General features: G+C 46.7%; 1 protein-coding gene across 2 annotated transcripts in view; it reads left to right on the plus strand.

The window, feature by feature from the left end:
* Nucleotides 1–1,117: 1,117 nt before the first annotated feature.
* The window catches only part of PRKAR1B (protein kinase cAMP-dependent type I regulatory subunit beta), a 121,491-nt gene continuing 108,050 nt past the window's right edge, over nucleotides 1,118–14,558 (plus strand). The window contains exons 1-2 of one of the 2 annotated variants that reach the window (XM_029576724.1): nucleotides 1,118–1,342; nucleotides 2,328–2,602. In XM_029576724.1, coding sequence (XP_029432584.1) covers nucleotides 2,417–2,602 — 186 coding nt within the window. In that variant the 5' untranslated portion in view covers nucleotides 1,118–1,342; nucleotides 2,328–2,416. Of the gene's footprint in view, nucleotides 1,343–1,552; nucleotides 1,962–2,327; nucleotides 2,603–14,558 lie in introns of those variants that run through there. The other variant, XM_029576725.1, reaches the window with a different exon arrangement.

The raw sequence follows: 14,558 nt of genomic DNA on the forward strand, positions 1-14,558 counted from the left end.
CGGATCTGTAAAGCCACGCAGGCTCACACAGAGCCGAGAGTGGGACACGGATCTGTAATGCCACGCAGGCACATTCAGAACCGAGAGTGGTACACGGATCTGTAAAGCCACGCAGGCTCACGCAGAGCCGAGAGTGGACACGGATCTGTAAAGCCCCGCAGGCTCAGGCAGAACCGAGAGTGGGACACGGATCTGTAAAGCCACGCAGAGCCGAGAGTGGACACGGATCTGTAAAGCCACGCAGGCACACGCAGATCTGAGAGTAAGATGTGGATCTGTAAGCGAAAGCCCTGCAGGCACATTCAGAGCTGAGAGTGGGACCCATCTGTAAAGCCACGCAGGCACATTCAGAACCGAGAGTGGGACACGGATCTGTAAAGCCCCGTAGGCTCACGCAGAGCCGAGGCCGAGAGTGGGACACGGATCTGTAAAACCCCGCAGGCACACTCGGAGCTGAGAGTGGGACATGGATCTGTAAAGCCCCGCAGGCTCACGCAGAGCCGAGGCCGAGAGTGGGACACGGATCTGTAAAGCCCCATGCAGAGCCGAGAGTGGGACACGGATCTGTAAAGCCCCGCAGGCACACGCAGGGCCGAGAGTGGGACATGGATCTGTAAAGCCCCGCAGAGCCGAGAGTGGGACACGGATCTGTAAAGCCCCGCAGGCTCAGGCAGAGCCGAGAGTGGGACACGGATCTGTAAAGCCCCATGCAGAGCCGAGAGTGGGACACGGATCTGTAAAGCCCCGCAGGCTCACGCAGAGCCGAGGCCGAGAGTGGGACACGGATCTGTAAAGCCACGCAGAGCCGAGGCCGAGAGTGGGATCCGGATCTGTAAAGCCCCATGCAGAGCCGAGAGTGGGACACGGATCTGTAAAGCCCCGCAGGCTCACGCAGAGCCGAGGCCGAGAGTGGGACACGGATCTGTAAAGCCACGCAGAGCCGAGGCCGAGAGTGGGATCCGGATCTGTAAAGCCCCATGCAGAGCCGAGAGTGGGACACGGATCTGTAAAGCCCCGCAGGCTCAGGCAGAGCCGAGAGTGGGACACGGATCTGTAAAGCCCCGCAGGCTCAGGCAGAGCCGAGAGTGGGACACGGATCTGTAAAGCCCCGCAGGCTCAGGCAGAGCCGAGAGTGGGACACGGATCTGTAAAGCCCCGCAGGCTCGCGCAGAGCTGAGAGGGAGCCGCACGCGCAGGCAGAGCAGCGCCTGCCAGAGAAGAGCCAGGGAGGTTCGAAAGCGAGGTCGCGTGACGTCACGGGCGGCTGCGGCGACCTGCGAGGGCCGAGCGCCGCGGCACCTCCTGGCAGCGGCGGCAGCAGCACCTGGCGGCTCGGACGGCGGTAAGGAGGCGGCGAGCGCCGGGCATGCACGGCGGCGGGCGAGGGCAGGGGATGCTGCTGCGGCGGCGGTACCTCAGCCTCAGGGCGCATCCTCCTTCCCCTGCCTGCAGGGACGTCAGGGGCTTAGCCCCCCCCCAACCCCGGCGTAGAATAAAGAAATGCTGCAGGGGGAGGACGCGACTCGTCTGCCCGCAGTGCACGGGCTTGGTCTGGGCGCTCGTCGTTGCTCCTACCCATCCAATTCTTCTTTTCCTCTTCGAGGTTACTCTGTAAAAATGGCGGGGTCCTCTCTCCCTCCGCCCCCCTCTTCCCCCCCCATATCCAACGGCAGCGTCTCGGTGCCGCAGAGCCCGGCGCTGCAGCCGCAGAGCATCGGCTTGGGAAATCGATGGGGGCCCGAGGTGCTGTCATTGACGGGGCTGAGGGATGCTGCTCGCGGTCCGTGCCTCCCTGTGCATGGCGATGCTTCGCTTCCAACCAAAAAACCCTACCTGAGACGATGGGACTGCTTTCTTTGTAATTTGGAGGATGGAAGCAGTTAAAGCAAGGTGTCGGTGCTGTAACAATGGATCCGATTTACTGGACTCCTTAGTACATCTGACTAAGCAGCTGACTCCAAGTAAAACGAAATGATTGTTATTTAAAATACTGAGTGAGTTGTGGCCATGTCAGGTGTCTTTCTTGCTTTACATCCATCTCTGCCTTCATACCTCTTAATGACGTCTTAGGCATTGATGAATGTTAATTCCTGGTCGTGTCTTACTCACCTCAACCCTTGCATGTTTGACTCACCAAAACCTGCCTTTTGGCTTAGTTTCTTGAACTTTTTGATGATGGCCCAGAATTGCCTACTCGTTTTAATTTATTTTAGGAAGTTTTCAAATAGAAAGAGAGTTATAGTAGTCATGTTATGAGTAAGTATAAATGGATGTGGTTACTTTTGCTGCTGACATTTACTTTTTTTTTTTTTCTATGGTTGATGTAGGTGCCAAATTATTCCCTTCAGTTCTTCAGACAATAACAGCTGTGCTATTGTTTTTATCTGGGCTGTTTTTCTGGTCTTGAAGCACAAAGATGGCTGCATCATCCTATTCCTCCTCTTCCAACGTGGAAGAAGATGAGAGTCTGAAAGGATGTGAAATCTATGTCCAAAAATATAACATCCAGCAGATTCTCAAAGAGTGTATTGTGAACCTGTGCATAGCAAAGCCTGACCGTCCAATGAAATTTCTCCGAGACCACTTTGAAAAACTAGAAAAGGTCAGTGACTTATTTTGCACGTTCCATTGCTTCCGCAATGCTACGGTTTATATTTCTTCTTTGCAATTCACCTTTATGTGTTGGCTTTAATCCTGCAATCAAAGAAAGCTTTGTATTTTCAGAAGATTGTATTGACAGATGAAATAGTAACACATTATTCAAGAGAATGTGTTAGGATGGATGACAACTCTGTGCTTTGAATTTTTTGTCCTGCTACTGTTTGAAAATTCTGTTGAATAATATTTTTATGATGCATTTTAGCAAAAACTGTATTTTCAGAACTGTAACCCATAATACTTTTTTGAGTTAGACATAGGTGTAGCTTTAGTAGGGGTTGGAGAAACATGAAGTTCACTACAGATAAGGGCCAATTTTCCTTTCTGATCGGCCCCTTTTCCCTGCCAATTGTAGCACTGTGCACTCTCATTCATTTCAATCGTTACCTTTATTTTACCATTACTAAGGAACCTATCTGCTTGTCCCAGGTCTTTTTGCATTGCAAGTTCTTCCCTTTTAATTAGAAAATGCATCATGCCTTTTTGTTCTAAAATTGTCCTCTGTGCCCTTGAGATATAGCCCTTCCTCTTCCTTCTCTCCACTGGAATATATATGTTTGGATCCTAATTAAACTTCACCTGGTAGGGCTTATGGTTCAAAAACCAGACGCCACTTCAGTAGCCCTCTCTGTCTATATCCCTTTGGAACTGCGTCCTCCAGAACTGGACAGAGCACACCAAAACAGGTTTCTGCAGTGGTTTGCACAAGGGTATCACTACCTCCTTTGTCCGTTGCACTCCAGTGTGCCATTGGACTTTCTCCAAACACATGGTTTTGCATATTTTTTGCATTGACGCATAGTGATGTAGTTAACAGAAAAAGAAAAATAAGAAGCAGACTGTAATCCTAATGATGTTGGCTATTTTTGGTGCACACAGCGGCAGTTAAGGAAGCCAAAATAGAACCCTTATCATTCAGCCCACACACTCCCTTTAAGCAACAAGGCTGCTGGCTGTTCTGCATGTTTCTGATAATGGATCTGGTTATTTGTCAGCACTGAAACAGAAAACACAGAGTTTATTTGGGTCAGGCTGTGCTCCGTGTGATGTTTGCTTTCCTCAGACTGCACAGGTTCAGATTGGTTTATTCATGTCACTATGCATGCAACTTATTTTTAGGCTCATTTTCATGCCATAGAGTTAGGGAATTTGCTATGAGATGAAAAAAAAATTAATTAAAATGCAGCAATGTATGTGGTTTTATAGCGAGGAGATTTTGGTTTTCCTGCCGAAGGTGTGTCGTGGCCCTGGGGAAAAGTGGATTTTTCACAGCTGATGAAACCTTATATTGGACCAACGAATGTTATGTTATACTTGAGCTTTCAAGATTCCAGAAGTCCTACTGAACTGATGAAGGGAGCACAGCTTGTCACAAACATATTATCATTTCATCCACTTTAACTACCACCTTACGACTCATTTGATAACGTTTGTATCTCCAAATTTCCCGGTAGCTAATTTTTATCAGAGTGTATTGTATGATATTTCCTGACTAGCAACTGTATCCGTTCTACGCCCGGGCGGCGAGCCTTTTTATTGGCACATATGCTCTCTCACACCCTCCCCACCCCCCCTGTTACATGCTGTCTGTCAACCCCCCTCTCTCACACACACACATTCTGTCTCATTGGCATTCCCCCCCCCCCCCAATGCTGTCTCTCACACCCTCTTGCTCTCTCCCACCCTCCCCGAGACACATTCTCTGTCACCGGCATTCCCCTTCTGTCATATAAGCTCCCTTTCTCAGATACCCACACTCAAGCATCCCCCCACCCACCCTCTTTTACCTCCCATGCTCTGTCACACCCTCCCCACCCCCCTCTCTCACACACACACATTGTCTCTCACTGGCATCCCCCCCCCATGCTCTCTCTGACATCCTCTTGCTCTCTCCCACCCTCCCCTCCCCGACATACATTCTCTGTCACTGGCATTCCCCTCCTGTCATAAAGGCTCCCTTTCTCAGAAACCCACACTCGAGCATCCCCCCACCCACCCTCTTTAACTTCCCATGCTCTGTCACACCCTCCCCACCCCCCTCTTACCATCCATGCTCTCTGTCAACCCCCCCCCCCATACATACATTCTCTCTCACCGGCACCCCCCCATGCTGTCTCACACCCTCCCCTCCCCGACACACATTGTTTGTCACCGTCATGTCGAGGGAGCCGTGCCGTTGGCGGTGAAGATGAAGGGCCGGCGGGGCCTTCCATGTTAGTGTTCAGCAGAAAATAGCAGCAGAGACCACGGCATACTGCAAACGGAGCGCGTCCAGTGGCACACGGTCCCTTCGCGGCGAAGATGAAGGCTCGGGGGCGCTGATCGCGGCACATTGGGGGCCTTCCCTTTTCACCGCGAAGGGCACACCGGGCCTTCTTGTTCATCGCGAACGGAGTGTGTGCCGCGGGACGCGCTCCGTTCGCAGCATGCTAGGGTTTCCTCAGCTATTTTTATCCTGTCCCGTGATGGCCGCAGCAGAATTTCCCCCGGAGTACCTCTTGTCCCTGGTGTTGCGGTGTGTTTGAGGCTCCTAGGCGTCCAGGGAGCTGCCTGCGCCCCAAGGCCCATCCATAATATATCAGGCTTGGTAGTTATAGCGCCATCTATCAGTGGGCTGAAGAACATCTGCGATTACTGATGGACACACTACCAAGCCCGATATATTATGGATATTTAATGGAAAGAGTAGTGGGATTATATTTTTAGATTATTTTATCATTGTATTAATTTATTTTGTCTTCTTGTATTTTGCTGTTTATTTGTTGTACTTGAGTGTCAAGATTCTGTATATGTCGTCCGTTACAAGGGCTCAGTGCTGGAGAAAGCAGGAAGAGAACTGGTTGATCTAATACAGGAGTGCTCAAAACGGTCCCAAGGGCCCCTCTAGCCAGTTGGGTTTTCAGTATATCCCTAATGAATATGCATGAGAAAAATTTGCACACACAAGAGGTAGTGCATGCAAATAAATCTGGAGGAAGAACTGGAAGACGGAGAAAACAGGTGAGGTGGAACAACAGTGGGCCATATTTAAAAGGAGCTATTACAAAGGCAACAAATCTATATGTAAGGAAAGTAAAGAAGAGTAACAGGAAAAAGAAACCGAGCCGGCAGAAAAAATGAAGGCAAAAAGAACAGCATTCTAGAAGTATAACAGATCTCAAAAAAAGGAACACAAGAAAGAATATCTGTTAAAAATGAGAGAGACGAAGAAAGAAATCAGGAAAGCCAAACAGAAGAAAGAATTGCCAAAGAGGTAAAGAGAGGAGACAAAACATTTTTCAGATACATCAGAGAAAGAAGGGAGGCCTGAAGTGGTTTAGTGAAATTGAAAGGTGACAAGGAGCACAGTGTGGAGAGAGATGAAGAAATGGCGGAAAAAGTAAACAAATACTTCAGTTTGGTGTTAACTAAAGAAGACCCTGGAGAAGGACCATTGCTGGTTGACAAGACTGTAGATGGAGATGGGGTAGATGAAACTCAGTTTACAGAAGAGAATGTATGGGAAGAGCTAAGAAAACTGAAACTGGACAAGGTCAAGGAGCCAGATGAGGATCATCCCAGGACACTGAGGGAGCTCAGAGATGTGTTGGCAGGTCCAGCTTAAGGACCTGTTCAATAGATCCCTGGAAACGAGAAGAGCGGTGGTGGTCCCACTTCACAAGAGGAGGCTGGAAACTACAGGCCGATTAGCTTCACTTCGGCGGTAGGAAAATTAACGGAGACTCTGCTGAAGGAAAGGATAGTAAACTGTTTGTCAGGAGGATTGCTGGGCCAGAGGCAGCATAGATTCACCAGGGGAAGATCCTGTCAGACAAATATAATTGATTGGGTGACTAAAGAATTGGATCAAGGAAGAGCGCTCAGTGTGATCTACTTGGATATCAGCAAAGCTTTTGATAAGGTCCCGCATAGGAGGCTTGTGAATCAAATGAGAAGTTTGGGAGTGAGCACCAACATATTAGCATGGACTAAAAACTGATTGACAGATAGAAGACAGCATGTGATGGTAAATGGAACCTACTCTGAAGAGAGAATGGTGTTAAGCGGAATGCCACAAGGATTGATGTTGGGACCGGTTCTGTTCATTATCTTTGTGAGTGACATTGTGGAAGGGGTAGAAGGTAAAGTTTGTCTATTTGCGGATGATATTAAGATCTGTAACAGAGTGGATACACCAGAAAGAGTAGAGAGAATGAAACATGATTTAAGAAAGCTTGAACAGTGGTTGAAGATCTGAAAATGGCGAAACAATGCGACAAGGCACTAGCTAAAGCCAGAAGAATGCTGGGCTGCATAGAGAGAGGAATAACCAGTAAGAAAAAGGAAGTGATAATCCCCTTGTACAGGTCCTTGGTGAGGCCTCACCTGGAGTACTGTGTTAGATTCTGGAAACCGTATCTCAAAAGAGACAGACACAGGATGGAGGCGGTTCAGAGAAGGGCAACCAAAATGGTAGGAGGTCTCCAACAAATGATTTATGAGGAGAGGTTGAAGGACCTAAATATGTATAACCCTGGAGGAGACATGACACAGACCTTCAAATACCTGAAAGGTTTTAGTGATGCACAATTGATAAACCTTTTCTATTGGAAAGAAATCAGTAGAACTAGGGGTCACGTAATGAAACTCCAGGGAGGATGACTCAGAACCAAACTCAGGAAATATTTTTTCATAGAGGGTGGCGGATGCCTGGAATGCCCATCCGGAGGAGGTGGTGAAGACAAAAATAGTGAAAATTTCAAAGGGGCATGGGATAAATACTGTGGATCCCTAAAGACTAGAGGATGGAAATGAAGGAAAGAGTGCATGGGGTAACTTGCTGGTGTGGCGGTTACTACCTTTAACCAATAAGCCTTCATACTGTTGATGCAACTCCATCATTGTTCTCTGCTTCAGCAGCAGCGGGAAAAGGGGAATTAGATTCAGAAAGGAACCAAGGACATAGAATTTTACGGTCTGGGAAAACAAGCATGGGGGTAACTTGCTGATGCGGCTGTTACTACCCTTAACCAATAAACTTGATACTTTTGATGCATTTCTACGGCAAGAGATAACGGGGAATTGGACTCAACCAACAAGGACCCTGACTTTGATGTTTTGGGAAACTGATAAGTATGGGGGTGATCTCTATGGCGTGGCAGATGCTACCATAAGCTTGCTGGGCAGACTGGATGGACTATTTGGTCCTTTTCTGCCATCACGTCTATGTTTCATATGTTTCATTTCATGAGAACATTCCACTAACATAGTAGCTTTGTCTTTGACACAAAAGTTAGACTTTTCCAAAAGAGTTGTTAAATAAAAAGAAATAGAAGCAGCAAAAGCCAGTTCCACTGTAAGTATGTCCCCAGCATCCTCAGTAAATAACCAAAGCAAAGAATTATTGAGTTTTTCTGCTGTTTCATTATTCTCCCTATAAGTACCTCTCTCTTAATCCTTTGTCATCTATCTGTCCAACTAATTCTTTCACAGGCTTTTTGCTTCTAATGTACTTGAAAACGTTTTTATCTCATTGCAAGCCTCTTTTCAAATTCTTCTATGGTGTGCCCTATTACTGTTTTACATCTAAACTGCCAGTACTTATTCACTTCCTTGTTTTCCTCATTTGAGTTTGCTTTCCATTGTTTTAATAGATACACTTTTTTGTTTTTAATTGTCTCTTTTACCTCGCCATTAAACCATGCTGGCAGTTGTTTGGTCTTCCTTCAACCTTTATAAATGCATGAAATACATTTTATCTGGGCTTCCATTATGGTATTTTTAAACACTAACCTTACCAAAAAACATGGATGGTAAAAGAAAAAAACAAAGTGGCAAAATTAACATACCATCTACTTCATTGTTTATAGGCCAATCATATATGTGGTGGTTTTCAACTTAAAAGCAAAGCTTCAATGTCATTGAAATATCTCTCTGGATATAATAACCCAGTGATTTGTTTTTTTTAGTGAAAAATACATAAAAACCTTTTCTTAAATTATTTTGTGAAATCACAGTTACTTAAAAAAAATATGTGCCTCATGCTAACTTTTTACCTTGGAACCGCTCCTTTTAGCATTTTCTAAGTTCCTCATTTTTATTGTAATCTCCTTTTTTGAAGTTAAATGGTACTGCAGTCATTTTGCTTAGTGTCTGCCCTCCAATGATTACGCCAAATTTAATTACATTATGGACACTATTACCAAGTGAATCTTCTACTTATACCCCATGCACCAGGTCCTGGGCTCCAGTGAGAACTAGATCTAAAGTAGTTCCTCCTCTTATTAGTTCCTTTACCTCCCTAGCATGTCCTGATGTGACATTTACCCAATCACTATTGGTGTAATTGAAAACTCCCATTATTTTGTTGCCAATTTTAGTAGCCTGTCTAATCTATGTTAGCATTTTACAGTCTGTTTCCTCATCCTGACCAGGCAGTTAGGTAGTATATCCCCACTACTATACTCTCCTCTGTCCAACTTGGAATTTCAATCCATAAGGATTCCAGATTGCAGTTTTTTTTTGCAGAAACCAACTTTTTATTAATATGTACTGCCTCTTTAAGAAGTTGTACAGGTGTTTAAAGGGTGAATAAGTTAAGAAGACTGAATGTTTTTAAGCTTCAGAAGAGCTTAAGGCGGCTAGTTACTTATTGAGCCTGCCCTTCTCCTTCCCAGACACTTATATTGTGATTGGCAATCATTTATTTCCTGTAATAAACATTTTTTACTAAATTTCTAAAATTTCTCTGAGTCTTGTGTCTGGTATATTAGGGATAAAACTGTACAATAGGGCACTTAGTTAAGTGATAGAGACCATTAGCACAGGTGACTATTATCAATAATTGCTTATAATCCAGATTTCCCAAATGGTGAAAACATGTACAGTAGGCGATGCAAGTTGAAAGGAGATCAGAATCTTTCATGTAATAATTCAGAATTTGTATCATGTTTTGCCAACCAAACAGAGAAACTAATTAACATTGTTCAGGGGTCTTATTTACTAACCTCTAACACATTATTAGAGACTAGGCCCCATTGCCAATAATAGGAGCTGTGGTAAATAATGTGCATCAGTGTGGAATAGCCTATATCACAGGTTAGTAAACAGACTTCACAGTTTAGTGACCAGCAAGTGAAATACTAGAAAATCTAAATATTTTTGTAAAAATCTAGAATGTAGTGGAAGCAACAAAGAGGATCTAGAATGGGGGGCACTGCAAGGTGGGGAGGAGAGCAGGCCAGATAAAAAAAAACAAAAAAAACCCATGACAAAGTAATTGTAATGCTCCAGTCAGCTGCACCTAGCCTGGCAACACCGAGGCCAGGAGATGCCGCCGGGATTTCATTGCGGCAGGGATGCCGCCATCATGTGCTGCTGAGCATCTTGCACTGTGTGCACTCTGACCTTTCAAGGCACCACGGCAGGAAAGGGTTGCTGGCACTCCCATGACGATGTCAGTGTGGTTGGGTATTTAAACCCCCAGCCCAGCATCTCAGCTATAGGTCTCCTGCCTTGCTTGCAGTGCGTGTTGCTATTGTTCCTGCGTCTCCTTGCCATGATTTGCATTATTTTGCCTTCCTTTGCAGTTTTGCCTTGTCTTGGTTCTCCTTGTCCGTCCTGTCCTTGTCTTGCCTGGTATGAGCCTCTGCTATGAATCTGGACCACCCTCCAGCCTGCCACCTGGCATTGACCTCTTCTACGGACCGTGATAGTTTTTGATCACTGCCTTCCCTGATTCTCGGCCTGGACCAAGTTACTGTCTGAACGCTGCCTGCCCTGACTCTTAGCCTGGACTCGGTTACTGCCTGCTCCCCGCCAGCCCTAACCTCGGTCCATACCTGGAATCTCTCTCTCTCTCTCTCCGACCACTCTTAAGGGACATTCGCCTAAGTCCTGCCGGCCTCTGGAACTCAAGGGCTCAACCTGCGGGGAACGGGGCTAGCACAGGCAAAGCTTCCACAGTCCCAGCAAAGGGAGTGTCTGCCATCTGTTGGCGTGGGCCTGCTAAGTTCTCTTTCTAGCCGTGTCACGCACGCCGCAGCCCAAGGGTTCACAGCTGTGACAGTAATCTTCTAAGGAAGATATCACAGTTAAAACTCTTACATTTATTTAGCAACCGTTTCAAGAAATGGGTTGGGGGTAAATGAGTAAGTCACTTGGTCTAACGTCAGATCTGGTCAGCGAATGCAGTGGTGCCACGTGTCCCATAAGATACTTAAGTGTTGCCGCACAGCGCTTAACAAGATGTACCCTGGAGAGGGAGAATTGCAACCGTCCTGAAGGAATTAGCCGTGCACAAGGGGGATAAGCATTTTTTTTTTTTTTGTAGAAAGGAAGACTAAGAGAAAGTCCTCGCGTAGGACTAGGACGGGGAGTTTAATAAAGAGATAGGAAAAAATAGATTCCTTACATAACAGAGACTACAGAGCAGTGTGAGAGGAGGGAGAATGGTGAGAGATTGTAAGAAACAGAAGAAGAGGAGGCAAATTTTGTGCAAAGGATCCCTGTTCAAAGTATGTTGTGATAGTTGGTCCATGCGGAAGAGCTCCCTAAGCCAGGAGAAGGAAAGCCACTCTGTTGGGAATCTGCACCCGGAAGCTAGAAGTGAATCGGGGCGGATACTCGCTCCCTCAGCAGGACAAAGATGCTTTGTAGCGGGGCGCGAATTAAAGGTTCGTTGCATAAAGGCACGGTTGGTAGGGGGAAGGGAAATGTCCCCTAACATCATCAGAGGGAGTCTTTCCCCCCCACCCAGCAGAATCTCCAAATCCCCCTTTACCACTACTACCACTTCATGCCTACCCCTGGCTTCCAGTGCTGAGCCATCCTGCTTACTGCTCCCGAGACGTGAAAGGGATTCTTCTTGGCTGTCGGCGCAGGAGATGAGGGACCGCCAGAAGGGATCCCAGGTATCCTGGAGACTGAGAAGAAGATGGCGGAGGCGTAGCCTCATGATGTCAGGCACAACCTCTCAGGTCCTGGGTGCACCTCTTGCCGGGAGCGGGAGAGCTGCACGGGGGCCGAGCTCCGACAGTCTGCATTCATGCACCTGATTAGTGCTGCTCCCATGCGCCTCTGGAGGGGGATGGGTTTAGGCTGCTGGCGGAGTCCCTTGCAGCTGTAGGATCCCAAGCAGTTGCCCCCGTGGCCGGTCTTGGCGGGCAGCAGTAACTCAAGGAAGTCAGCGTGGGACCCTGTGCATAGACCCTGGCCTGGCCTGCCCCCTCCTCCCACATGGCTTCCGGTTACCAGGGAAAACCTGCTTAAGGGCTGGGCCGCCACAGGACATGAACTTAAGCTGTTTAAAAAAAGCGCTCAAAACCTGGCTATTTGAGCAGGCATTGGTTAAATTCTTACTATCTCTTAATGTCATTTACCACAGTTTTTAGAGACTATTTAATTTGCACACTTTAAATTGATTTTTTAATTGATCTTAAGACCATAGATTTGCATAGAGTTTTTTATGTTTTTATTACAGACTATTTTTTTTTTTAATTTAGATTTTATATTCCGCTTTTCACACTTTTTTCAGTGCTTCAAAGTGGATTACATTCAGGTACTGTAGGCATTTCCCTAATTTGTACTTTTTTTTTTTAATTGATTTATTAATTATTCTTAAGACCATAGATTTACATTATGCTTTTATGTTTTCATTACTGTGTTTTATTATCACATTTTATTTTTGTTTAGATATATTTTACTGGCGTTTGTATACGTTTGAAATGTTTGTAAACCGTGGTGACGGCTAGCTAACAAATAAATAAATAAACATGTGCACAGGCCCCAGGCTGACTTTGTTGGATTTGCTGGTGCTACAGTGGGGGCAGGCCCAGATGGCGGCAGCAGCAGCTCTGCCACCTCTCAAATCTGGTGCCAGAGGCGGTTGCCTATGTTGTCTGTGCCTAAATGTGGGCTTGGTTTGAAAGTTGCTTGCAGTGCTGCTTAAATGCTCACAGACGCCTAGAAGCTCCCTTTCCAGCCCTGTCAGTCGGGGGGGGGGGAAGGGGGTGTCACACATATGACATTGTTCTCTCTGTCTATATGTGCCCCCCTCTCTCTCAATCTCCTTCTGAGCCCTCCCAAAGGCTGGAACTGTTTTGTCAGAGAGGCGAGTGAGAGTGTGAGATGTCCTGGATACATCAAAGAGGGGATGTTTTTAAAGTTAGCAGATTTTGAGGCTTCATCTGGATCAGCACCAGAGCCAGAATCCCGGCTTTCCATAAACGCCCTCAGCGGCCGAGGATTTTGGTATCGAGCATCCTGTAATTTGTGCAGGCTGGAAAACGTTCAAAGCGCAGATGTTTTGTTTTTTTTTGAAAGGCTAGGAAATTAGTTTTGCAGTTCAGCTGGACGCGGTGCGCTTGTGTGCAGAGTGTGTTTTGGTAATTAGTCCGTGCCCTTTAATGTTCTCCTCCTTGAATTAAGCTGGCTCTTGTCTCCTGCTCCAGCGTTTTAGCCCATTCCATTCGGAGCGGGCCCTTCTCATCCCATACAGCGTTCAGCACAAAGTCTGATCGGGAAACCAAGCTTAAATCTAGTAAAGACAACTGTCGGGGACCCTTTTGTGTCAGTTTATCTTGTTTTACAAAAGAAAACAACCCACAGTTATAAAGTGAATAATACGCCATGAGAAAAAACATCCTCCTGGCTTGTGGCTTAGTGTGAAACAGAGATCTTCAATGCAACCTTAATTAACTTTACTTTGATTTTCTTAAAATTATGTTTAACAGCTGTTGACTATGGGCTAAAGATCAAAGTGCTGCCAATTTATTTATTTTTTGCTTATGGCAGTTTCCTCCTGCTCTTGTGGGCTTCCAGCTCAGTAGGAACCGGTTTCTTTTGGGTCACTGCACCGTGAGCCTTCATTCGCAGCCAGCTGGGGATTTCTTCTATTTAATAACCCCCTGGGCCAACTCGCTTAGCCCCAGCCACTGTGGCTGCAGTCCTCAGCCGGGGGCCACACATTATTGTGGCTCCTTCCAGAACCTCGCACATGTGGTCCCCATTACTGTGGGCCACCAGGTGTCACCGTTGCACAACTACAGAGTTTCCTCTTTCCCTTCCTTCCCTTGAGACTGTAAACATGACTGCCTCCTTGCCCTGTCCCTGGCCCACCCGGGAAGCAGAATAGGTTCTCCACGCAGCAGGAGCCACCAGGCCAGCCCCCAAAGAGCTGACACTATAACAGCTCCTGGACAGAACTTTTTTATTTGATAGCAGGCGATTCTTGTGATGCCATCAGAAAGACTTTGACATAGAGCATATATTTAAATGAAACGTGGGAAATCGAAACTTATGTGTGATGCATCCAAGATGCTCATTTTGTGATCAGGCACAATGCAAGAAAAATAGCTGTCGTAGTTACTGGTTTTCTTCTGTAACCATATCTGGCGTTGAGAAAGCGCTCTGTGTGCCGGTGCCCTTCCTTTTTCCCTTGGCCGTCCCTTTTCTGTGTGTCCTGCCAAAAGCTCTCAGTTGGTGGCTGACGCGCGGTTCGGTTTCTGGAGGGAGGCTTTTGATGTTTGTATCCCAGCGTATTGTTGGTTCCTTCTTCCAATTGGAAGCCATGCTGCGGGTACTGAAATTCATCAGGAAAACCAGGACTGGCCTGAGGTTTCACCTATGAAGCTCTGCGAATGACGAAGGCGAGAAACCGAGGGAACGTGTCTGTGGCTGTGAGCCGAAAGGGCTTGTCCCCTTGGTTCCCCGTCCATTCCCCTACAGCTTTGTTGCTTGCTTTCCCAAAAAGGGCAAACTTATCTAAAACCGTCCCTTGGCTCTTTTCGCTGCCACAGCAGGGCTTATTCTACATAATTTTAATTTTTGCCGTTGCCAGAAGGCAATGAAGCCTTTGAGACCGGGGCCGCCTTTTCTGCTTTGTCTCCCCCTCCTGTTGCTAGAACTGCACGCGGTCACCT

This window comes from Rhinatrema bivittatum, chromosome 14 (genome assembly GCF_901001135.1).
Source record: "Rhinatrema bivittatum chromosome 14, aRhiBiv1.1, whole genome shotgun sequence".
NCBI classification, from domain to species: domain Eukaryota; kingdom Metazoa; phylum Chordata; class Amphibia; order Gymnophiona; family Rhinatrematidae; genus Rhinatrema; species Rhinatrema bivittatum.